This window comes from Neolamprologus brichardi, chromosome 12, assembly GCF_056152115.1.
Source record: "Neolamprologus brichardi isolate AB-2024 chromosome 12, ASM5615211v1, whole genome shotgun sequence".
Taxonomy (NCBI): domain Eukaryota; kingdom Metazoa; phylum Chordata; class Actinopteri; order Cichliformes; family Cichlidae; genus Neolamprologus; species Neolamprologus brichardi.
The window spans coordinates 34,401,499-34,428,510 of NC_142115.1; the positions used below are offsets into that span (position 1 = coordinate 34,401,499).

Here is a 27,012-nt window from a genome sequence, read left to right on the forward strand (position 1 = left end):
ACCCACATTATTTAAATTTTTTTCCTCTTTTTTTAACATTTAAATGCCAAAAATGGGGCAAACTTTGGTTTTGGCTGTTCACCACAGCTGAAAGTTTTCCAATCAGAGGAAGCTGACCAAGTACTTCCTCCTGCCTGCGGTGGACGCTTGGACTGGAAACCAGTGTGGTGAAGAACTGCATACCACCTTCATTGACAAGAGGTTTAAATGTGGTTCTTTAAAAACTCTCTCGAGAGCTAGAGTAGCACCTTTGTTGGTGACAGCTGGTGGCCTGAAGACGCACGCCCAGTTTTTATTCTCTTACCTCACATTACTAAAACAACAATGAAAGGCAGAAACTTTAAAAATACTTTAATTCATTTTGCAGAAATAACAGAATTGCATTTCTGGCTTTTGTCATTTATTTTAATTTTCTAAAATTCGGATTTGTAAAATGAAAGTTGCTCTTCAGCTTTGAAAATCTGTTGAGCTTCTGACTTTCTTAATTAATTCTTTCTTAATTAATTTTCCACAGTGAATTAAAGGAGACCGATTCTGCTTTTTCCTGTCTGTCTGCCATCTCTGTACGGATCCAATGTTCATGCTCAACATGGTCAAAGTCTGTAATAATGAGGTCAGAGTGTGTACAATACAAGTTCAGGCTTCAGACTGATGCAAACATCCTGTTTTCCTATTCTTGGGTCTATATGATGGCAGAGAAAGTGAATATACCTAATATGGTCATCTCAGGCACAGAAGCCCCGCCCACTTGCATCTGATGAGGGGCACCCAATCAGTAGAAAACGGGCTTAAAGGGAGCTAAAATACCTGAGTTGCTGCACAAACATGACGTAAATAAAGATTACCTTGAACTGCAATCCACCTGAAGATGCTCCAGAGTGGACTGGATTAGGAACTAAGCATAATAGGTCCCCTTTAATCGATATAATGAACATACTCGTCCATAATGCCATTTTTCATTAGTCGTATTTCTTAAATTCTGTGTAGAGATTCTGCAGCGAGCTGGCCTACAGCCATAAAATTCAGAGTACAAACATGACAATGAAATTAAAACGTCTACGTCTTTCCCCAAGTTACTATCGCCAGGCATCGTATTCACCACCAAAGACTATTGGGCAGTAGCCGAGACAGTTTGAATTAACAATGGAACAAAAATAAAACCAAATCAACTACAGCCAGACATCAAACATCAGGATTTCTACGTTCAGAAATTCCACGTGATGCTTGTGATGATCTTTGTCCTAGCAAGGAAACCACAAACAAGTGAGAGTGACCGTTTTACATAACGTAACAGAAACTGAGTCCTGAATTCCTCCCACAATCTCACCACATGAAAAGTTGGCTTGGAGGGATGGAAGGATGGATCGAAGGGTGTTGGCTGGGCGATGGTGCTGGGTTAATCTCTGAGGGTCTTGGTCTCATGGGCAGTGCTGCTGTTGGAGAAACTGTACAAACTAGGCACATTGTTTGTAGAAAAAGTGTATGAGGTGCATCTACAGAGACAAAATTAACAAGTGAACTGCTTTCAGGTGATGACAGTTTGGTATTGTTGTGGAATAAATGCGAACGTAACTGGTGTTTAATGTGTGTGAAAGCAGAAATGACAGGAAAACAAAAGAAGCAAGCGAGGCTTTGAGATGACGCTGGAGAAATAAAACCCATATAGACGAGCTGCTTTTAAACCTAGAATATTTATGGTTTTTTTCAAAAAAAATGTTGGTAATACTGAGTAGTACAAAGTACTAATTGAAAGACTGCATGTTGGAGACAGAAAATGCCCGTAGTTCAAAAAACAAGAGCTGGAAACAGAGACACGTCCGGTCTCTACAAGAGCATCAGAGACAAATGTGGAGGTGGTATTCACACGAGATCTTTAGAAGAAAATTACAACACCAAGTACACGTTTGAATTGTGAGAAAACTTTACGCCCCTTTATCAGGAGAATGGTACATTCCCCTCACAGATGTGAAAGACATGCCGTCATCAAAGACAGATTCATTTATGTACAGCTGTGGTACAAAAACCAGGAAATAAAAACCCTGTGAGGTTAGTTCAGGAGTGAAGTATAGGCCTCTAAATGCTCACCGGGATCGAATCCACCGAACCCAGAGGTGAACTCCTTAGTGTTAAATCATGTGCAACAGAAGGCCAGTAAAAGTGAAGAACCTGCGATTTAAAGCTGCAGCTACACGGTCACACGCCGCGCTGTGCCGACGCCACGTATCCCAGAATTATGGCTTTCAAACACAGGAAAAGCTTTGACTGGTTCAACTAATCTTTACTACACACTACAGTGCGAAATGTGCCAGATATGTTTATCACTAAGAGGCACATCTGCCTGCACAGACAGGACTGGGTGTCAACCATCATGCTGCACCAGTTAAAATGTGTAGAAAAAGCTGGTTTTTAATATCAGATGTTTTAAATTCATTCTTTGAAATCAGATGGTTTCTGGTTTAAATAAGCTTAACTTTTCTGTGTTCAGACCAGTGATTCCCAATCTTTTAAACTTTTCCTGTTCCAGTGTAGAAATGAGGGGGAAAAATAAGATAATAGGACACAATGTACATAGTAAATATGTCCGAGGTTTCAAATAATGAAGTCAGCATATGTACATGAGCTACGTGAGCTTAAATCCTGTGCTTCAGACAGTTTTTATAACCCTCGTTTCTTTATGAGGCCAAATAGAGAGGACGTGCCAAATAAGGTCATACTGGCACCTGCAGGTTTTGAGGGGCCCTTGAAGAGAAGGGGGAAGGGAGCTAAACAGCTGAGTGGTGACACTAAGATTAGTTTTTTTTTCTACTCTTAGGTCTGTATGAGGCCAAAAGATGGATATCCTTAATTTGGTCATCTGAGACACAGAGTCCCCACCTAGCTGCAGTTTAAGAGGGGCGACCAATCAGGAGAAAGCTGACTTAAAGAGTGGGTGGTCTTAAACCAGGGAGAGTATGATTAAGGGCTGCACAGACACATTTAGATAGTTAGGTTTATTATTTTTGTCCTGGTTTTTAAATTTAATGGTATTTAATGAGGTGATATTTCTTGGCACCAACAGTGTCTGTTATGACAGATACAACAGAAGGGTTAAAACTCAAGAGGAAAGCTCTTTTGGTCTCCTCTGTGCTGCTACTTTACATGTACCTTAATTTTCCTTGTTACTACGAGCCCCCACTGGTCCACATGCCGTACTTTGAGAACCCGGGTCTGAATGAGAGAGGAGCTAAAACTGGCCTGGTAAGGCCCAGTGTAAGATAAATAAGGATTATTCTGAACAGTAATCATACAAAGCTACTCTGGTAGATTGAGCTGGAAACACATAACATCCACTTTAATACAAGCCATGTCCACTTGTCTCAGTTTGCATAGCTGAATTGTGAGCAGTGTCTGTTTTAAGACTTTAACAGCTGACAGAAATCACACAACGAGTTAAAAAGGGCAGAGACTAGAGCAAAGTTCCCATAATAAACAGGATGCAGATTTTAGTGTGTGGATTTGGAGCTGCTGGTTTAATCATTTGAGAAGATTTCTTTGAGAAAAACTCCAAAACATTTATGTTCCTCCCTCTCCATCTTAAAAAATAATCTCATTTTCTTTGTACTGGCACTGAAAACATGTAGTACTGACACCCAGTCCGATCCCTTATCATTCATCGCGTCAGCCTCTCTAAAGGCCTTAAAGCAAACTAAATCCTTATTCAATTAAAACTGACCAAATATGCTTTATTTGTTTCTTCTAAAACTAGGACAAATGTGATTTTCCCAGGTTAGGAGTAAAAGTGCATCAGTATTTTATCAAAAATGCACAAGGACCTGGGACTTCTACAACGACAAGATGAACAACAGCATATCCGTATGCAAACACATACATTACCTGTGCTTTTTCAGAACAGTAGCTTCCTGTTTGGTTTTGCTCGTACGACATGACTCTGAGAGTCTTTAGCGTGAAAGGTGCTGCTGGATGCATAGCATAGCCCTGAGTTACGACTTACAGAATAAAGAGCTATTCCTTCTAATCATCTGACACAAATACACAAAGTTTAGAGTCCACAGGGATCTGGCATTAATCGGCTCCGAGAACCAAATTCATAGCGAGCCTTTTTAGTAAATACATTCAGCCTCTTGGTCAGGAAACATCGACTAAAACATTAAACGATATACGTTTTCTCTCTGGCACCGATAAATAAAGGTCTTATTACTGACGGAGGACATGTCGCTTGCTGCGGGGGATTCTTTGGCGAGGCAGATCAGGGGTTTAAAATAAAAAAGAAGAAGAAAACACAGCATGAAAAGCTCAAAGCTGTGAAGCGGACTGTTTGTGGATGTCAGGAAAAAGGCAGCGTCTGAGCAAATCTGCCTGCAATGCTTAGAAAAATATTCAAACAACTGATTGTTTTATTACTTCAGAGCTGCAGAGAACAAAAGCCTTTGCAAAAAGAAAAAAAAACACTTTTATAAAAGACGTACCGCACCGAGGTAAAGTGAAAGAAATTCATACAATGCTGAGTGACATGGGCCTAATTCTAAACATGGATCCAGGATGACGCATAGCTCCATGCTAAATAGCATTACTTTTAAAAAACACCCAGCTTGCACATTTTATCCTTAAAAATTTCCACCCATTTCCCCGCTTATTATCAAATTCGTTTTTTGAAACTCAAATAAGGACCTTTTTGCAAAACAATTACCAACAGAAACAATCCTTCTACATTCTCCTATAACACTCAAAAGGTTGAGGTTTTTTGTTTTTGTAGTGTTGACCCCCCGTTCAATTAAATACCCGTCAGTTAATGTGGGAGTGAAAGCAGCTTTCAGCTCTATAAACTGTGCAGCATTAATACGATCACGTGTCTGTACTCTAAAAATTTCACAGCTGTGTGAAATGATGCTTACGTTTGTGTAGCAGATTTACCTTAAACAGTTGTTTGTATTCGTTTGTTATTGTAGAATCTTTAAGCGGCCATGATTACAACTAATCAAAAAAACAAAAAAACAAAACAGACGTTGGGAAATACTTCATCCCAAGCCCAACATTTGGTATCAAGCCTTTTCAGGGGGAGAAAAGAAAACAAAATATACAGTGTGCAAAAACATAAAAAGGAGCAACACCCGGGGCAAATACTTCACTCCTTTTGGGGTTAGAGGCGGTCAGATGGTGTCCGAGTTTAACGTGAACTGTACAGGGTCCTGTATGAAGCTGGAGGGAGGAGGTGGGACAGTGTTTAAAAGGTGAGGTAAAAAGGGGTAGGCGGGGCGCTCTCTCTCGTTCTCGGGGTGCACTACCTGTGGACCGGCAGGTGCAGCCCGTTGAGGGGGTTGAGCGGGTGGGGCAGGGGAGGGTGCAGCTCCAGCTGGGCCAGCAGGGAGAAGTGGTCCGAGGGGATGTGCGGGTGGGGGCAGCCCGTGATGTTGTTGTCTATGAGCCACTGGCTGTCGAGCGGTCCGAGCATGCCCAGGACGCTCATGTGGGTCTTGGAGAAGAAGATGTAGTCGATCACACCCTGCAGACACACAAACGCCACCTGATGTTAACTCTGTGTTAAAACAACACCAACCAATTTAATGATCCACTGCTTCCCCATTTCCATGGCAGCACATCCTCAATTTCTCGTGTTTTGGTGTCTCGCACCAAAGTTACAAATGGCCTGTATTTGTATAACGCTTTACTAGTCCCTAAGGACCCCAAAGCTCTTTACATATCCAGTCATCCACCCATTCACACACTGGTGATGGCAAGCTACATTGTAGCCACAGCCACCCTGGGGCGCACTGACAGAGGCGAGGCTGCCGGACACTGGCGCCACCGGACCCTCTGACCACCACCAGTATGGGTGAAATGACTGTCCAAGCCGGGGCTCGAACCGGCGACCTTCCAATTAGAAGGCGAACTCCCAACTCTTGAGCCACGATCGCCTCCTACAAGCAGAGGAGGCGAGGAAGAAAGCTTTTCTCGTTTCTCTAATGTGTGCCATCCATCTGTCTGTGACCCCAGCACACCTTGCATAATGCAACAGGAATGGAGAGGATGCAGGAGAAAATATCAGTGAGAATGCACAGGGAGCGTTTTTACCATCAGTATATAAAAGACACGTGGCCACAGCTGGAAGAGACGAACCATGGTGAGGAGGACTAACACATCAAACCTTCTGCTTTCACTGCTTTCAGAGTACACCCTTAATTCTTTTTAATATTCAAGTTTGTTTTTCAAGGAGAAGGGATGTGCGTGATATGAACATACTCCGTTACAGGTCCTCATGCAGCTTCCTTCAACAGGATGGAGGAGACAAGGAAGCACAACACAAAGAAAGGAGAAAAATCTGCTGTTTGTCATTCGTCCGTAAAGCATTTCAATCTGCCGAGACTCGTACAGAAAGCCTGAGCTCTTTCTAACAACTGTTTAAAAAGGTCCAGTTGGTCTATTTTATTTACCCCTTTCCTCACTTTTCCACACATCACTTCCTGTCCTCTTTTCCTCATCACTGATTGGGTCTTGTGTTTCTTCTTTAATGACACCACCCTTTTCACTGAATCACAGAGAGGCCCTTTGGGTGACTTTTGGTTACTTGTTCTTATTACCTGCAGTTTAACCAATCACTTCATGACTTAAAGCCTAATCTAGTTTTTCTTTGCTTTTCAGAGTAAACATCATTTAGCACTGGAGTGCAACGTGGCAGGTTCCCCTGATGATACAAATCTTTACCTCTGAGCCTCCTACTTAACAGGTTGCATAAAATAATTCAGGTTGTTGCTCAAACTTCCACGAGTGGACGAGTGCGAGTGTCGTGACCAGAGATGGGCAGTAATGCGTTACTTGTAATGCGTTACTGTAATCTGATTACTTTTTTCAAGTAACGAGTAAAGTAAGGGATTACTATTGCAAAAACGGTAATTAAATTACCGTTACTTTCCCGTAGGAACGCTGCATTACTAAAACGAGAATGCGAAGAATTTTTTGCGAGAATGTCTCATGACAGTGACGTAAGCGAGTGCGACGTTCGTGACAACAGCTGTGTGCAGATCAACAATGGATCATATATCGAGTGCGGGAGAGAATATGAGCGTGCAGCGTTTAAAGCGTGGAAGTACTGACCTTACTTTGAGTTTGATTCCATAAAAAGTGACAAAAACATTAGTGTCCGTTGTGCGTGGGAAGAAAACTTCTTTTTACAGCAAAAAAACCCCTAAACTTCCGAACAAGCACCGAGTAGCTACGACGTAATGGGAAACTCACAGAGAAACTCGCGGATTCTTCCACTGACCGCTGCACACCTGCACCAGGGTAAACCTCCGCCTGCCCCACTCCTGCTTTACAGGTGAAAATAGAGCAACAGGACCGCTAGTCTTTGACTTTATTTATTTTCTGCTGTGTTTTACTTGCATCTATTTGAAAGACTGAGTGTAAACACACAAAATATTTTATTTTATGTGCTGGAATGTGCAGAAAATAAGTTTAAATATTAAACAAATTTCTTCCAGTCAGAGAATGTTGCATATAATTAAATTTTTTGCTTGATGCATAAAGTTAAAAGATTAAAACTAATAAAACAAGTTTTAAAAAAGGAGACTTTTACATTTGATTACATTTTGTATGATGGATTATGCAGAAAAAGTAGAATTGGGCTGAAAGATCTATTGTGTTTTTAAAAAGTAACTAAGTAACTAAGTAATTAATTACTTTTGAAAATAAGTAATCAGTAAAGTAATGGGATTACTTTTGGGGGGAAGTAATCAGTAATTAGTTACTGATTACTTTTTTCAAGTAACTTGACCAACACTGGTCGTGACTAGTAATGTTGTTGATGTTGTTGATGCTGTGCTGAGACGTCCAAACTTAAGTGTTAATTGATATTGTGTTGTTTTTAATCTGTTTATTACATTTTTGTGTCGTTTTATTTCACAATGAGAAGGAGCTGGTTTGGTTTTTTGCTTCTTTTATGAGTGTTTATAGAAAATCCCTGTTTGATGTAGAGTTTCTAATTTAGTTTCTAATGAATCTATTTTTCGCTGAACACATTAGCTCCTCAGATGAGTAATCAACGCTAAGAGAAGCAGCAATGAGTCAAGCTCGTTATTAGTACAAACATTAATCACCGAAAGTGTTGCCAGTGACTCCGTGGGATTCAGCCAGTGATATCGCCAGTGGGCAGAGACTAAAATTGTAAACAAGTAGATGAGTCTTACAGATGCAGGGTTAGTGAGAATGGCTCGTCCGCACGGTCTGAAGAGCTACATTAAAAAAAGTTGAGTCTGTGGAAGGTTTATTAATGGCTGGCCGTAGATGCCTCGTCTCAGAGGGTATCACTGTGAGCTTTAGCTCCCTATGGGTCTCCCCGTCGCTGGCTGCCGAGGTCTCGCCCCCACTTGTAACCTCAGACATCCCCGTGTGGAGGCTGGAGGGACTAAACATTGCTCATGTGAAGATTACAGTCAAAAACACCCACCAATCTGGGCTTAAATTCCCCAACACTGGAAAGTCTGTGCATGCATGCAAGCATACATATATATACACATATATAAAAAAATAAGGTAATAAATAACTGACGCCCCCAATACTGAATAAATTAACCATTTGTGAGACAAGAAAAAGAGAGCAGGAAAAAAAAGAAGAAAAGAATTTGAGCGTGAACTGGCTCGATGACTCATTAGAAACCGAAGCTGAAATGATGTGACAAATCAAAACCGCGAGGCAGCTTCACACGAAATAAAGCGAATACGAGTTTTTGCTGCGGAGCGCGCTGAAGGGTAAAAATCACGGCTCAGAGGCCGCGGCGTTCAAAGTTTTCCGTTCCCGCTGACAGCTCCCACTGCAAAACTCAGACATACAAAAGTGAAACACAGTAACAGTATTTTTCTTTCTTGATTGAACTTAATGCCCACCTATAAGTCTGTGTAATTCACTCAGTTATACAGAGTTCCCAGCACCACAGAATTCATCGTTGACGTTAAATTTGTCGCTGTAACGCGTTCATCTACACGACTGAACCTGCACCTGAAACAGCGACATTATCCACAATAAATATAGCAGGTAGTGATTTTCTGTATTTTAACGTGGGAGAGACGACCAGGAATATCACATGTTGTCATATGCAGCCCTGTCGATGCGACGGCTACAGCGATGGACCAATGAAGGGTAACGGTCCATCTCTGGAAACATGCAAAGTACTCATTATGAGGCTGGAGGAGTAGCGGAGGCTTGATTTGCCAGTTTATTAGCTGGGAAAAACCACTCGGTTAAGTTTAGGGACTAAACATTTCTTGTTTAGGTTTAGGGAAACATTGCCATCTGTTCCCTGACTCACAGGGTTATGATATTAGTGTGACAGCTTCATAATGCCTGAAACCGCAAAGGTCACAAAGCACCAAAATGAGCCATGGCGGTGGTTTTTGATAAAATGATATCAAGTGACACCTCAAGGATGAAAACGAGCTTTGCGCATCAGCATCCGTCCCAGTGTACATGGAGACTAATTTTATTCCTCTCTCTTACTTTATTTCTTTCTTTGGAAAGTCCGCGCTGCGAGGTGACACGCTTAAAAACTGTCAGCATCTGTGTGCAGCGTGGGTCTCCTCAAAACCACAGACCATCGACGTGTTTTACATGATAAAGACGCTTACAGCACAGTGAAAGTTTGAAAGGTCGAAACAGATACAAATTAAGATGGTGACAACAGGATGTGTAGGCTATAGTGCATTTTGTAACGTGATATTACTCCACACCAGCGCCTGTTATAACATGTCCCAAAGATAAGATAAGCTTTATTAGTCCCACACGTGGGAGATTTGTTGTTACAGATGTTAGACAAATGTTAGCGAGGAGGACAATAGTGGATGTTAGTGAAAATATGAGCATTATTATTACTAGAGCAAGATGATAAAGTCAGGACAAAAACTGATATCTGTACACGGCGGCTCTAAATACAGTATGCTAGCACTAAACTAGCAGCAAACATACCCAGACCCAGATCTTCAACAGTTAACAGTAGCAGTTAGGGCTGCCACGATTAGTCGACTAGTCACGATTACGTCGACTATCAAAATCGTCGACGACTGATTTAATAGTCGACGCGTCGTTTGAAGCTTTGTAAGATCACAAAAGACGCAGGAATAAGTAGTAGGATTTAAGAGTGTAATAACAGACTGAAACAGAAGATGGCAGCACTGCATGTACAAGGATGCCAGCTGCCGCTAAACCCCGAAGAAGAAGAAGTAGCTCGTCCCATAATTTATAGCGCAGCCCAGCTCTGTTTCCAACAATGGTGGCAGCTAGTTAGTTTTAATATTACTCTTATTATTCTTTCTGGGTCACAAAATAAACGTTTAACATATTTTCAGGCGAGAATGTAGCTGTGTAAACCTCAAATATCTGCTCAGTTTATCAAGACACCACAAAAGCGCTCCGACGTTTTCGGAGCCGTCTGTTAGCCACTAGCTCGATAGCTAGCTGGGGGCTAGGCTCACTAGAGCCGTGAGAACACCGGACTCCCGCAAATCGTTTTCAAACCCACCGCCGTCTTTCGCTACTCAGGTTAAACATATATAAGTCACTTAGATAACTTAAAAATGTTATTGTTTGGCCTTTTTTAGTATTTTATTTGTTCCTGAGTAAATCGGTTTGGCTGAGATTAAAGTTAGTTTTTACACAGCTGAATAAACGTCAAGCAGACAGCTGATTATCAGAAGTGTGAGATGCTCGAGAATTTACTCCAGTGTCCTGTTATATTTTAGATAGGAAGGAGTTTATTAAACTTCACCGAAACAATCTGCAAATTTCATTAAAATTTAATAAACTATCATCTTGTCTTTATTTTTAGTTAGCACAAACCTTAAACACTTAAAGCTGTAAGCTAAAGATAGTTATATAAGAGCAGATGGATGCATGATCTGATTAGTCGACTAATTGCAAAAATAATCGGTGACTAGTCGACTATCAAAATAATCGTTTGTGGCAGCCCTAGTAGCAGTCAGACATAGCACTGTAGCTATTTGTACAGTATAAGCACAAGCTGCCATTCACACACACTCACCGATACACTAATTCTTCTTCCTGCTTCTTCCATCTAAAGTTTGTACTGTTAACCATAAATCATGCGTGACAATCAAGCTCATGTGGATTAATGAAAAACTGATGCAATAACCACTATTTCTTGGTAGCAGTTTCCTCTCCGACGGGGTCTCTCTGGCTCAGATGTGTGAGGTCCCCACCATGAATAATTGCTGCTTTGGAACGGCTTTCTCAAGGATAAAGACACAATCATTACCTGACCCTGGCTTGCTTAACATGCAGAAACAAGACTAGCTGGCAGAGTGACTCACATTTCATGATAAATATGATCCAGTAACGTAAACCTTTACATTTAAAAAAGAAAGTAACTGGTAAGCACTTTTTTCCTAAGTTGGGTAGCTTCTCTCTAAGTGAGCTCACCCTGTCTCACTTAACTTACAGAAACACATAAGCTGACTCACAAAAATCGGGCACGACCCACCAACCAACTTCTGCAGACCTACAACAGTGAACTCATCAAGTTCAGTTGCTTTACTCAAACCAGGATAAGGTGAGCTGTCAGATCACTCAGTAGTAAAAGGGGAAAGAACATCTGCAGCAGGACATCTGTGTCCTCTCACAGAAGCTGATTAGAGTCAATGTGACTCACTGCACAAGTTATCACACAAACACAGAATGAATCTTGGCGTCCTGAAGCATGGGGCAGGGAACGTTTTGGGTGGGTGAAAACAACTCCCCCTCTAACTTTTCAGTCAGACACATTTGCAGGACCAGAAATTCCCGACCCTGCTCTACGCCCTCTCTGAGGCTGCTTCTTGATGTTTCTTCCCATTGAAGGTTTTTCCTTCCACAGAGGACGTTTGGGGGTCTCGGTCAGCCTGACTTTTGACATGTTGGGCACTATATAAATTACTGTTATGGCTTCAAATGGAAACGCGTTTATTTGTGTTTTTGTTTTACCTTGAAGTCATATGTGTAGTTGGTGTAAGGCATCAGATTGCTGTCGTAGGCGCTCTTGAGCTGGAAGCTGTGTGTGATGCTTCCATCCGAGTTTCCGTTCTTGCCGTTGCAGTTGAAGTTGGTCAGACATTCGCTGTAGCGTAGCTCCTTAAAGTCCTTGTGGTTCTCGGCCACTCCTCCATTGCTCAGATACTCCACCACACCTGCATCAAAGAGCAGGAACATTAGTGAGATATTAATTAGAAATGTATTTAATTATTAAGGAAAAGAAACTCATGACATCATTCGTGGCTTTAAAGGGAAACTGATGATGGAAACCACGCTGGCAACAAATGAATATACAGACACGTTCCCATTGCCGGTAAAAGCAAAGAAAAAACGAGAAAATAAAATAAAATAATGAAGGTTCACATTTTTTAACACGGATAGGTCATTTTAATCAAGCGAAATCTATTTTTCTTTGTTATGTATTAATTGTGTCAAGTTATCAGGTGTCCAGAATGTATCAGGTGGGAACTTTAATCAGGTTTGGTTGATTTATATGGAAAGACCCTGGTTCCTGATAAGTGACAGAGCCCTACCGGAGTCAGGCAGCGAGTTGAGGTCAGCGCACAGGACGATGGGGATTGAGGACGGGTCAGAGGTCGGCGATCCCGTTGCCACAGAGCCCGAGGCCCTCTCAGCAATGCTCTTTAACTCTGACAGGAACATCATGGTTTGGATCAACTTGACGTCCGAGTACTCAGGGTCCCAGTGCATGTGGGCGTTGGCCACCAGGATGAGCTGCCTCTCCTGAGGCGGCTTCATGCCTATATAAAAAAAAAAAAAAAAAAAAAAAAAAAAAAAAAAAAGTCAAGTAGGGCTTAAATCAAAATTACTTTAATTAAAAATTTGATTTACGCATTATTAAAAAAGATAAAATGTAAAAAACAATCCTCTCATGCTCTTTTTAATTCACGTCCTTTTACTTCTATTAAAAGTTCAAATTCACTCCCCAACAGGTTCACATACATTTATATAAACTATAGTTCACTGTAGGGCTGTGTGATATGACCAAAATCTCATATCCCGATATAAGAATTCTATCGCCTGATAACGATATAAATCACAAAAATGTAACATTTTCTGTAAATTCTGTGAATCTCGGGCAGCTCGTCTTGCGGGAAGTGTTTCCAGCTGGGCGTCATGTAGCCGGAGTCGAGTGTTTTAACCGATGCATTAAGCTATACATTTTTAGACATAAGTTGTAACGGCCGCCGTTTTCTTTGTGAGTATTTATTACACGGCGTGCTGCGGGGAAAAGCCTGTTCTAACGTTTGAGTCTAAGGTTTATTTTTTAGCACCCGGCGGCTCTTTTTTAATTCTCATCCGTAAATAATCTGCTCTTTCACGTGATTTAGTTTATTTTGAAAAGTCTCAACAGGATCTTGAGCTTTATTGTGAAAGGTTTACGTGGAAAATAAACAAGTGAACACGCGATGCTGTTACTGTCGTTGTTGCTAACGACAACGCATAAAAACAGGTGCTTGTCCGTCCGTAGTGTGGTTATATTAAATATAAGAGAAAGAGAGAACTTTAAGAAATTAATATAGCCACTACAGTGATCATCAAAACGATGAAAAAATATTGCCGTAAACAGTTTATTTTGCGACACCACGAAACAAACGATAGCGTAAAATGAAACGATGGATGTTTTTATATCGTTATCCGATATATATCATTATATGAACAGCCCTAGTTCACTGAAATGTAATTAAAGACCAATACAAACTTAATGAAAAATACTTGATTCCCTTAAAGTTTAAAAAAAAACAAACGTTGTCACCATTTATACACGATCATGTGACATCCTAAAAGTCTTCATAAAGAAGCCCTGAAAGGAAACTTTTTCCAAAAGCAGCAACTTCCAGAAAGAACGGCAGACAAGCCGAGAAGCTGCAGCTCCTGTTGTGGCCACTTGAATAAGCAGCAACTTAACACAAACTTAAAAGCAGAAATCAGCATTTTACAGCCCGACACAAAAACAATTTTTACTTTCCACATATAGTTTTCACATATGATCAACGAATTTTATTTATGCTTTTACAAACAAAAAGTTCTATAAATAAAGCCGTGAAAGATGCATATAAAAACTACACCAGGAAAGAAATTAACTGACAATGATTCTAAATCTGAGTTGTGGTTTTTTCTTCACTTATTTTGAGAATAAGGCTTAAAAATATATGAATTACACAATTCTACACACTTTTACTGTACAGACATTTATAGTTCCACAAAATTATACTGGGGGGAAAAAAACAGACGCTATGTAAGCAAAATGGTACATCACTTTCACTGACACATGAAAATAAATAAATAAATAAATACATAAATAGGATGTAAAAGTCCCCTGAACAAATCCTCATCGTGGTCTTATTTCAGATGCAGTAAACCACAGAACTATGAGGCAACTTCAGAAACTTAAAAGCGCTGACAGAGTCAAATATTTAAAAAGGAAGAGTGCGATATAGTGAGCATCAGTAAACGAGACAGGAAACGACCACAAACAGAAGTTTTACTGTAGCTCGCTGGGAGTGCAAATGGCCTGTGCCCATCTCTCGCTGCAAACCTTAGTAAGTTAACTAACTAATCAAATACATATAAGCTTTAAAGCACCGATATTATGTGAGCATCATCAGCCACAGTGATGCAAAACACCTTCAAACACACAATCTCCGTGGACACAACTTCACTAAAACGCATTTTCCGTACGACGGCACGGACCCAACAGCAGGACCTGTATGTGTGTGCAGGGAGATACAGGAGGAGCACTGCCAGCGCCCTACACGGTGACCTCCAGTGGGCAAGTTTCAGACAAACTGTCAGGAACAGACTCCATGAGAGTGGCGTGGAGGCCCGATGCGCAGCTCGACTGGGATCCCTGAAGTTTAACTCGCTTTGTGTTATACTGTGATAATCGAGCGTACCTTAATTTTTTTAACAGTGTGTATTCTGTTCAGTTTACTTGTCTTTTAAACATTACATCTTTTCTTTTTCTCTTTCCATTTACAGCCTTTGTTGTAACTTTTTAACTCTCTTTGTAAAGCTCCCTGAAGCCTGATTAAAACCCAATAGTGACACCTTGTGGGAAAATACATTACTGCAGTTTTACTGTTTAATATTTTGGGCAAAAATAATTGTAGATCACAATTTTGCTCTGTAACTACTGAACTGTGTGCATGTATCACATGTAAGTAATAACGCTGGTTTTATAACTTTCTAAATATCCAAGTTACAGAGGCAGGCGAGTCAGTTTCACATGCATGGTCATGTTGTCATGGATAATTTGATAATATAACAAAGCTGAAGCCATTTTTGGGTCAGAAGAAAACAACTTGGAATTACCTAAACTGCTAAATTACAAAATGAAAGTCCTTTCTTACCCCCGGAGAACATGTCCTTATTGACCTCGAGCAGCACGGCCACCCCGATGTTGTCTTTGGTCATCACTCTGTTCAGCATGACCTCTGAACCCTCAGAGTTAGCCATGGCTACCTGATTGAACTCCACAGTGTGTTTCTGGATCAAAGTGAACCTGTGAGAGAATCAAACAAGCAGCAGAAATGTCCACGAGGGCTTTGAAAATGCACTAGTTTCATATGAAAAGTTTTTCCTCCTTTAAATCTGCTCCTCGTCCTTCAGTTTTCCTGGCTCAGAGAGAACCAGGCTGGGCGACTACAAAGGAAAGTAAATGTAAACAGGCTGCGATGAGTCTGTGATGCAGTCTTATGTTTGTGACCATTTCTAAATAGATCACATGGAAAATCATACATCATAAAACACAGTGAGCTGTGTTGTGGCGAATCCACTTAGCCAAAATAATGGATCGGACATCAGTTGTAGAAACGATAGTCTTTATATAAGGCTTCAAAAAGGGGAATGTACAACAAATAAACTGCTTGACATCAGAGCAACATATAATGGCTTCCCGAAACTTTCTTTGCTAGCTAAAACCCCAGAGTAACTTTCGTCTACCACAAAGGATTCTGGGAAACGCAGTTTTCTAATGAAAATAGCTGTTAAATGCTCCCCTTTAGCAGAAAATTAAATCTATAATTAACAGCTCTCACTAAACATGTGACTAACACTTAAATCACTTACAAAATAACCAAAATGCTGTTATCAAACAATAAACTGCAATAAAGTTACAACAAGCTGAGCTCCATCTATGGCAAAGATTACCCAAAAAATGACATATTTATAGTAATAATATAATTATAATAATAAAATAAATTTTATAGCTGAAACTGAAAAAACAAAAGCCCAAAAAACAACTTGAGCTCAGATTTTAATAAGAGGAAATTTTTTTCTTTATGTAGAAAAACTTTTCATCAAATGTGTTCACGCAGTTTCAAATCATCACGGCCAACATAAAGGCATGTTTTGTAACGTGTATAAAATAAAGCTCTTAAACTCACTTCTCAGTCTTGAAGAACACGGCACAGCCGTCCACATGTTTCCTCTCCTGTTCTGAAACCAGTTTGGCACGAGATTTTGGACAGAAGTAGCCGTCATAGCCGCGCTCCTTTAGTGTTTCCAGAAACAACATGTAGTACTGCTCCGTCTCCACCTCCTGCAAAAACACACAAGGTAAGAAAAGTCACGTAAAGGAGCAGATGACATATACAGGGAACGCACACAACATTAAAACACTGACAGGTGAAGTGAACACCGCTGATCGTCTCTGCTGGGAAACCTTGTAAACTGGATAAGGAAGGGCTCGAAGTCATAACCAGGGTTCTTGTACTATTTAAAGATACACATCAGTGCTTTTAAGATCTAAGTAAATACAATTACTTGTGGCCCCTCAGTCTCCGAGTAGACACAAGCTCTGAATGATCACATTCACAACTTTGGGGTGTCCACGCAACCTGCCCGGTGATGACGACACCCCATCAACTTTTCACGGTTGTGGGGTTAAAAACTAAGGAGGAACATCCTGATTCCTTGAAATTCACTCACAACTGTAAGCGCACTTCATTCAAAAAAGCCAGTGAAGTCAAAATGAGTCATGATTTACTAAAGAGATGAACGCTGGTATTTTTGCTGTGGCTTTATCGGAGCAAAAAACTTTGAAAGGCGAATTAAATCACAGAAACATGATTTAAGAAAGCTAAATTTGCCATGTTTGATGAATGAAAGGGGAGTGTATCATAATGATTAAATGGTGCAGGTGGATGGCTCAGAGCTCTGTGTGCAGTGCATGAGTTTTAGCTCCATCCTGTTCCTCACTTCTCTCAGATCCATGCAAGATTGAAACGGAAATTATCAGTATGCATGTGGCACAGTCACTGCATCATTTTATTAATATGCAGCTTTGTCAGGGTCTGATGATGAATAGTGTTTTGTTTCTCTTCTGCATGTCCTGCAGGTTAGCTGTTACACAGATGGACTAGTTGGTAATATACTTCTCAGGGAAGTTTCCACTAAGTGGAAAATAAAGCCAGCTTTGTATGGGCAGGATTAATCAGTAACATCTACCTCTTTATCTCCAATACACAATGGCTCGGCTGTGCTGACAGGTGAACGCTGGATACTGTGGATTGATCCAAGCAGTTTATAGCAGCTCTGCACACAGTCTAATGATTAGAGCGGAGAATAGTCCGAAGAATAATAACAACCTTTGTTGACACGATTGTGGGGGAATCACTTCAGGGGACGGACAGATGGCTACAGAAGGCAATAGCACCAATTAAAAATGTTAGAAAAATCACAGCCAGACAAAAGCAGGCTCGTTTTAGTTCATCTTTATTGTTTTTGTTCAGATTTTGAAAGCATTTCTTTAACTGCAAAAATGGGTCCAATGCCTTGTGCACTGGAGAGCAGTCCGATCCCTGCCCTAGTGCATGAGGCTAAGAGGTGCTGGGAAGATGTAGTCTGGTTCACCTCAATCCACAGCACTGTGTCTGTATATACACATAGACAGCCCCAATATTGATGCAACCAGATAACCATCTGAGTGGAAAGATATCCAAATTATTAAAAAATCTCTTTGTCTAAGGTACGCTATGGCTCCACCATAAATACTCACCAGTAATATGCCGCAAAACAGTTAGTGAGGAAGATTTAAAGTATCTTACAAGGCGGTCTAGCTTTACCTGTAGGCTGATGATGTCAGCGTCACAGCTGGTGATTTCCTCCATGATTCCCTTCTTCCTGTACTCCCAGTTTAAGGCCCAGGATGGACAGTAACCATACAGCTGTCGCGTGGCATACTTGTCGCACAGCACGTTGTAGCACATAACCGTGAACACAGCTACAGGGAGACAAGTAAAGTTTGCTAAATTACTGAATCATCTGAGAAACACGACACATCTGACAGTTACGAATGTAGTTTACCCCAAACTCAGAGTCAGAATACTTTATTAATCCCTGAGGAAATCATGTGGTTACAGTTGCTCCAAGACAATAACAGTAACAGACTGAACTAAATTAAATAACACAACATATTACAAAGTTTACAAAATATAAGAAAGAAAGCTCAGAACGGATCATCAATGGACTTTGCTAATGTTAACTTTAAGAAATCTGAATGTTTATCTCAGTTTCAGATTTATGAGCCAGTTTCAGTTGAAGCTTTTTCTGTCAGTCAACACAGCCATAAAGCTAACATTAACCGTTACCAGAATCCAAATGGGGAAGTTATTAAAAAAAATAAATCTTCTCCAGGTACATCTGTTTTTCATCCCAGGCTGTAAAGGTGCTATTTAATGCTATAAAAATGCAAGTTTATATAATAAAAGAAAGTTTTTATTTTATGCATGATATCAATTTTTACTGCAGCCATAAGGGAGATTATAGAAAATACCTACAGTGGCTTATCCAGATTTTCAGACGTACATAATTGTACTATAACACGGCATGCTGGGTAATGCTGGGCTTTACGGATAACCTAAAGAGCATAAGAAGCCATCAGCTCATAAACGACTCACTCCCAGTGCCAGGTTATTATATGAAGGAAACTTACCGGTGGGGATCATTTGGTCTCGCTCTTTCAGAGTGATCCAAGGTCTTTGGGGGAGCTGCTCTGGGTGCACTGGAAAAACAGGCCGGGATTAGCGCTCATTTGTGCATGACAGACACAGTGGTTTACCTGCTATGATATACCTGCAGCGCTGAGGTCTACAAAAAGCTGTTTGATAAAATATGCATGAGTTCTGATAAACAGATGAGGGGTGAGGTCATGCGTTGCCGAGCCGTTTACCTGCTAGATTGTCGAGCATGTAGTTCAAAAGCTTTCTGGTTCCATCTGGCTCCTGGTACAAATTGAGGATGTCTTGGGACAAAGGATTTCCTGCAGATAAGATAAGATAAGATAACTCGTTATTGTCATTGCACAGTCACACATAGTACAATAGTACAATGAAATTGGAAAACTGTCCTACGTCGGCACTACATATAACACAACACGACACATCACAATGCAACACAGTCTATTAACTTAGTAATAAAAAAGAAGAATAAGTGTATTTGAATTGCACACTGTTATTATTGCACATTAATTGTTATTGCATCTTGTTATAAATATAAATATTATTATTGTTACTGTTTTTACCGTTGTTACTTCCCCCCCAAAAAAAAGTCCAGGTAGGTAGCCAGTCAGGTCAGCTGTTAGCACTGCTTAGGGCTGTTGCCCTGTTGTAAAAGCTGTCCTTGAGTCTGTTTGTTTGGGACCTCAGCAGCCTGAACCTCCTGCCAGATGGCAGCAGCTTAAACACCCGGTGTCCTGGGTGTGTACCGTCCCGTAGGATGCTGCGTGCCCTCTTGAGACAGCGAGTGCTGTACAGGTCCTTCAGGGAGGGAAGAGGATGTCCAGTGATTTTTTGGGCCATATTGATGACCCTCTGGAGTGCCTTTCTGTGTGCTGTGGTGCAGCTGGAGAACCACACATGATGCAATATGTCAGCACACTTTCAATGGAGCAGCAACTCCTTCTTCAGGTCTATTTTTCTGAGGATTCTCAGAAAGTGGAGACGCTGTTGGGCCTTCTTTAAAACCGCAGAGGTGTTAGAGCTCTGTGTCTATGTGCACACCCAGAAACTTGAAACTGGAGACCCTTTCCACACACTCCCCATTGATGCTGACAGGCTGCAGCTCAGACTTCCTCCTTCTGAAGTCCACTACCAGTTCTTGTGTCTTGGTGGTACTGAGGTCCAGGTTGTTATCTACACACCAATCTGACAGCCTCTGAACATCAGCTCTGTACGCCGTCTCATCTCCCCCAGAGATGAGCCCCACCACGGTGGTATCATCTGCAAACTTGATGACTGTGTTGTCTGGGTGGGAACTAACATAGTCATGTGTGTACAGAGTGTACAGTAGGGGACTCAGTACACAGCCTTGTGGAGAGCCGGTGTTGAGGCTGAGGGCTGAGGAAAGATGAGGCCCCACTCTAACTCTCTGTACACGGTCTGAGAGGAAGTCTCTGATCCAGCGGAGATGGTCGTGTGGAGCGTTGTAGCAATGGCATCTTCAGTTGATCTGTTAGCTCTGTATGCGAACTGGAGCAGTCGAGTGTGGGTGGCAGCCAGGACATGATGTGACGTCGTACCAGTTTCTCGAAGCACTTCATTATAACAGGTGTTAGAGCAACTGGGACAATTGTGGCTGACTTTAGGCGGGATGCAGGACTGGGACAGTGAAGTGTTGAAGATCTTGGTGAAGACCCCAGCCAGCTGGTCTGCACACTCTTTTAGGACCCTTGCGGTTACCCCATCTGGTCCGGCGGCCTTCCTGGGGTTCACTGCCTTCAGTGTGCGCCTCACCTCATATTCCTGCACCATGAGGCTTGGGCTGCCGCCTCTGGTCCCTTCACCTCAAAGCGTGCGAAGAAGTAGTTCAGTTCCTCCGCAAGTGCTGCGTTACCCTCAACGTGGTATTGCAAGGTGCAGAACTCCCTGCCATACCTGTCGTGAGTTGTTGTTGCTGAAGTGGTCTTCGATCAAATGAATCAGTTTTGGGTTTGTTTGTTTTTGTTTTGTTCTTTCTTCCTACCTTACAATTGGCCTTTGGGGGAGGGACTAAATATATAAGTACACAGTAAAAGCAATTAATCTGTGTCAGCTTATTGGAGTCTATGCCTTTGCTGGCTATTTGTGACCATTAAATGTGCTTGAGTAAATGAACAACACTTTTAGCTCTCACTGAAACTCTTTGAGAGAAGCCAAAAACGTTTATACGAAGGAAAAAAAAAATTGTCTGCACACTCTATTCAACAGCTACCATTACGGGAAAAATTCTCATTTTTTTTTGGTAAACAGCAGAGATTCAGTACTCTTATATCGCTTTTCCATTAGTACCTACTCGGGTGAGTCAGGTCGCATGACGCGGTTTTTCATTAGGTGATGGTACCTGGTACCTTTTAGTACCTCAACTGGGGTTCCAAGAGATCCCAGGCAATCCAAAATGTGACGTCAAGAGATCGCATGCTACCGATTGGGTAGTCAGTGGCGTCACTCTACGACTCATGAGAGCGTCTCCTTTGTGAAAACCAAAACAGACATTATTGAAACCCAGCAACGAGCGACATGGCTACAAAAAAAACCCCCCAAAAAATCTTGACGCTCGCTTTTGTTGTAGCGCTCGTGTCGCATTCAAATGATGTCACGGGATGTTTGGCTGCGAATACAGGCTAAGTGGTACCGTCTAGAGATGTGTCGAGCCGATCCGAGTAGGGACTAATGGAAAAAGGGCTTCAGACATTCATTTTTGTTGCTCCAAAATCGTAATAATGAAAAACAAAACTCACCTTTTAGCCCGAGGGTTTGTAACTGGAAAAGCCTTCCAAGTTCGTAAGGCAGAACTCGTAAAAGATTATTGTTTAAAAGCAATTCCCTGCAAGAAACGAGACAAAAACAGTGTTTTGTCTAACAGTTTGGTAATTCCTCATCATTGATGCGTTTCTGCTGGCGTCAAAGCGTCGTCCACCACACATTCTTTTGTTGTCACATCTTCAGTCTCTGTTTGACAGCTTTGTTTTTGTTTGCGACATGCTTTTATCACCCCCTCTCTTCATAATGTTCCCTGTGTTTTTAAACATTGTGTTTATTATGATCGCTTCTCTTCATTGCTTTGAGATGGCCCATCCCTTTAGTGACTTCTTCATTTTCAAGGCTAAACACGCATGTCTCCTTAAGTGAAGTTAGAAATATGCTAATGTGAAGCTCGGTTAGTTAACGCCAAAAGGACTAAAAAATGGTTTCTACCAGCAGACAGCCTACCTGAGAGAGACCATGTTGCCCAGTTCGGCGGGCAGACTGCGGAGCTTATTGGACGACAGGTTCAGGTAGACCAGGTTGGGCAGCTTGGCGATGTCTGGCGGGATGCGGGTCAGGTTATTGTCATTGATGTGCAGCGCCGTGAGGTGGGTGAGTGTCCACAACGAGCTGCTCAGGCTCCTCACCCGCCCTGCATCCAAACACAGACATCAAGTCGAACATGAGAACAAAAGCACAATGTGGCTTTTCAAGACTTAACTAGACGTGAACTACTCATGGTGAAGTAGTTCGCAGTGTTGGCCCGTGGCATGTATGTTGGGATAGTTCTGACAGGAAATACAGCTCAGCTTTGATTTGCATGCACCCAAAAACACCCCCAAAAATGAATACATTCCAAGAACATTCTCATTAAGATGAGAAAAGTTAACTCTCGCAGATTAAAACACAGTAGTTTGGCTCTGTTGTGAGCTGAGATTTAAAATGTTTCCAACATTTTCAATGTTTCCTTCCTTTAGGAATAGTTTTAGATCTGAGCTTCAAGGCCTCATTTTATTTTTAATGGAAGCGGGCCCAGAGGGAAGTGAGTGAGACTGACCAGATATCTCGAGCTCGGACCAGTGAGACTTCTTCCCACTTGCCACCTCGTCGGCTGGCATGATGGTGTAACATCTGCGGGGATCTGGAGGATCATATTTTTCCTTTGGCATACCTGTTAATCTGAAAAACACAGCAAGAACACAGCAGAGATGTGCTTTAACTTTCTGCACTACAAAGAGCAGGACAACGCTACTGACTAATAACAATAATAATATTATTTGATTTTAGAAAACAAATTCAAAGAAATTTTATAAATACTAAAAGGGAGTCAAGAAAAACCACCTCCAATTACAATAACATGATGATAAAATTGCCACTAATAATGATTATTTAAAAAAAAAAGATATAAAAAATATATTTATAATCAAAACATTAGAACTGCATTTACATTAATAAATATATTTAATAGTATTAAAATGTTTTAAATGGATAAATAAAAACATGATATAATTAAAATAAAGTAAACAATTATAATAAGATTAACAATAATGCTACTTATACTTACAAAATATCGTATTAATATAATATTTAGCAATTATAAAAACTGTATTTCTAAATAAAGTGATTAAAAATAATAATAAATCAATGTAAAAAAAATTAACGTTTAGATTTAAGTTATTTTATATTAGATATCTGCACCTCACAAAATGAACCAATGTAAACTTAAATTAAAGCCCATTTTGCAAAAATATGATGATGATACCACCATAGTGGTGATGACAGCTCTGCATTAATGTGTCAAAAGTACACATTAATAAAAGAAACTCTATAAGATATATCTATATATAGAGAAAGACTGACAGATAAAATAATATATTTTAAAAAACCAAATTATTAAAAACTTTTAAAGGAAAACGTCGCCTGTTTGCAATGGAACTGCGTTCTCTGGAAACAGAAACAGATCCACACTTCTTCTCACACACAGCAGTTTATACATTTATTAAAACCTTTTTTTAAATACTCTGCAAAATATTTTCCCTTTCATTGACACCCCCCCCCCCCTTAACCATCAGCAGCTTCAGAAAGCTTTTACCGGCACGTCGCTGCTAGAGTTGATTTCCCACCCGTAGCATACCACAATGTCTGGACCAACACAATGCCAAACCAGAAAACCACAGCGGGTGCACCTGGAGGAGAACTGGCAGCGACACAAAGCTGATACTCTGACGTAACTCTCCCAGTAGGTTTTAAACTCAGCTGGAGACATTTTTGTGATAAAAGCATCAAATTTCTGATCTTTTAGCAGCTGACTGAAAGCGCTTTCCACCCTTTTGACCAAACAGGACAGCAGCGGGTTATTTAGAGCAAGAATCAGACATTTACTCCAGGGTTTACCTTACAGCCTCAAATCAAGGTGCCAATCAAGAGAAAACACAACACAGTACTTAAGCCCTCTGTGAAAGGCAAGTTTAAAGAAGCAGGTCTGTGAAGGCATTTATTGAATCACTGGTCTCCTGCTGTCTCCAACAAATAAAGGCTGACATTTTGCCCTTTATTTTCTCTTGATCCCAGAAACAAAAAGAGAAAAATGTCCATTCTGTTACATTTGGCTCTTGTTTAGTTTGAACAACAGTCCAAACCACAGTTTAGTATCATACATGTGAGGAAAAGGCATCGCATTTTAAAAGCTGAAACCTACAAATGTTTCTGGCTGATTTTACTTACATGCCATATTTTTTTAAATTTCAAAGCTACGAAATACCCATGTTTTTAATATATGTCATCACATGTATCCATGGACCACTTGGCTTTAAAAAAAAAAATGATTCACAGAGATTTCCATTTGGAAACATCTCAAAGTTTGATTAAAATGGCTCAAAGTTCAGTTATAAATACTCGCACTGAATTAAACAACTCCTGCAGGTTTTTCTCGGACACAAAAACACTACAGAAACTGCTTGTAGAGTTTAATTCTTTATCTGGTTTCTGTGCTCGCAAACAATAAACTCCCTTCCCTACAGACTCTGGCAGTTTTAGTTCACGCGAGGAGAAACAAGAAACATAAGAAAGGTCTCCTTTTTACATTTTATAAACCAGGTGCTTCCCTAACCGTGGTTACTTCTGTGCCAAAATAATTTTCCAGTATAGCCTCCCGTCCCACATGGTGGCATGACCCTTCAGAGTTGAAGCAAAACGCACTTTTTTAGGTTTTCTCCAATGAATTAGCAGAAAACTTCAAAGTTCAAATATCCAGGGTACCTTTTTTCTGTTCCTCTATGTCACTGACACGAAACTGATGCAGTTATGCATCACTATGGTGATGCATAGTTTAATTATACACTGCAGAATTAAACTATGACATAACACATAACCTGATGTTCAAATTTATAGAAGCAAATATGTTGTAATAACACAAAATTTGGCTTTAGACTGTGACACTCTGACAGATGTAAAAGGTGTAAAATAAATCTGACTGCGGGGTATCTCCTGCACTTAGTAAGCCATCCACCCCTGAATTTCCAGGGGCTGTCACTTGGTAAGATTTTCAAAGTGTGAAGGTAACAGTTTGCATAGCTTCATTAAATATAATATGCAATTAAAAGCAGCTCATTCTGAGGGGGTCAGATGGGACCTTTGGCTGATTTTATATGACCACATTACAATGCAAAACCCTGTCTAAATGAAACAAAAGTGTAGATAAACCCTGTTTTATTCTACTTTCATCAAGTTTCTGTTTTTATGTCGGTTAACTAAAATGTTTTTGCACACTTAGTTTAGTTTCAGTTTGCTTTAATAACCTTGGCTGACCGCTGCTTGAAGCAGGAGCGTGCATGTTATTTAAACTCCGCTGCAGTCAGCAAAGCTATGCATGCACAACACTTGATAACTTTTGAGCAGCGTGTATGTCAACATGAAAAGTATGCAAAGCCGAAAAGGCGAAGGCGCAGGGCTATTATGCAGCAGCTGCCGTGAGGGTTGGCAGAGGGGAATAAGTTTGGAGAAGGACTTACACAACCTGTTTACACACTAATACCAGGTCACAAGTGAGCAGTGACAGATATAAAGCTTGCTGGCATCGATTCATATCACAACCACATGGAGACAGGCACGAATCTGCAGCTCCAGCAGAGAGCCGTCACTCTATCACAAGCTGGAGGGGATTTCAATAGTTTAGGCTCCAGATGTTATCGCACACAACCAAAACAGTATGACAAAAAAACACCTTTCAGGGAGTGAGGAGTTCTTATTTATTTAATTTCATTTTTTTTAAATATAGCGATTGCAACTGCTCCAACAGCTGAGTATCCAAACATAGCCCTAATGTCAGAAGTGACACGGTCGGGCCCGTTCAGGAGAAGTTCAGCCCTCCAGCTGTCACACCTGACAGCGAGGTAAACACGCCCTCTGGATGTGCATACGCCAAGATATTCCACAGCTCCGCATACTCAAACAGCTCCAACACGAAGCCCAAACATGGCTAAACCTGCAGCGCTCTCCGAGCACGCCGCTGGATTTGTTTGGCTAGCGGCTGTGAGGCGCGAGCCGCCCGGGCAGCCACCTAGGCGGACTGCGGGGGAGAGCACTTGGCACGAATACGAGCGGATTTAAGTGCTAAATTAAACCCGGGAGAGCACGGAGAAGGTGGCAGCAGCACAGAAACAAAGTGAGACCTGACATTACCTTCATTCGGGGGCGGTAGAAGACGGGTTATTGCGGGAATTGGCAGCGACATGCAGACGCGGCTGTTGAACCCGTTTAGACCCTGAACGTCTCGGAAACAGAGGGAAGAACAACAAACGCCGTTTCCGCTCGTGCTCGCACACACGCCGACCACGCACCCACCCCGGCTTCTTCTTCCTCTTCTTTCTCTTGTTAACTTTGGTGCATTAGCGCCACCAACTGGTATGGACTGGAGGCCACAATGTCGCTCAAAAAACAAAACTAAATAAATAAATAACTTCAAACCAGTTTTTATAACTAAATATGACCTGATAACTTTTATTTCTGAATTTCAATTGCAGTAAATCGATAAGATCTGTTTTAACTTTGATTACACTGAGTTTTTGGTTTTGGATCAGCTACCTTCTCTCACCTTCATATTTAACCTCTCCTGTTTCTTCTTCTATTTTCTTTTCTTTTCCTGTAAAACCATCATCCTCTCATTTCTCCCTTCCATTGCTTTTCCCAGTTTTCCTTCTTTGGCTGCCTCATTATACCTCCTTTGCAACCACATTTTTGGGGTAGCTGTGGCTCAGGA

General features: G+C 41.0%; 1 protein-coding gene across 1 annotated transcript; it reads right to left on the reverse strand.

Annotated features, from left to right (window-relative positions):
* Positions 1-336: 336 nt before the first annotated feature.
* Positions 337-26,568, reverse strand: cnot6l (CCR4-NOT transcription complex, subunit 6-like). The gene is made up of 12 exons (XM_087849463.1): positions 26,436-26,568; positions 22,813-22,934; positions 22,221-22,407; positions 21,749-21,834; positions 19,205-19,294; positions 18,968-19,036; positions 18,099-18,256; positions 16,419-16,573; positions 15,384-15,535; positions 12,543-12,770; positions 11,962-12,164; positions 337-5,500 (listed from the first exon to the last, which is right to left on the reverse strand). The coding sequence occupies exons 2-12, from the start codon at positions 22,922-22,924 to the stop codon at positions 5,279-5,281; spliced, it is 1,662 nt and encodes a 553-aa protein (XP_087705589.1). The 5' UTR covers positions 22,925-22,934; positions 26,436-26,568; the 3' UTR covers positions 337-5,278.
* Positions 26,569-27,012: the final 444 nt, after the last annotated feature.

What these genes read in the sequence shown, in the direction of transcription:
- cnot6l (XM_087849463.1), bottom strand. Translation starts at nt 22,924, where the DNA reads ATGCCAAAGGAAAAATATGATCCTCCAGATCCCCGCAGATGTTACACC. An exon ending in ACAAACCCTCGGGCTAAAAG is followed by an intron (nt 19,295 to 21,748) that starts GTGAGTTTTGTT and finishes TCTTATCTGCAG; the next exon opens with GAAATCCTTTGTCCCAAGAC. An exon ending in TAAGGACATGTTCTCCGGGG is followed by an intron (nt 12,771 to 15,383) that starts GTAAGAAAGGAC and finishes TTTTTTATATAG; the next exon opens with GCATGAAGCCGCCTCAGGAG.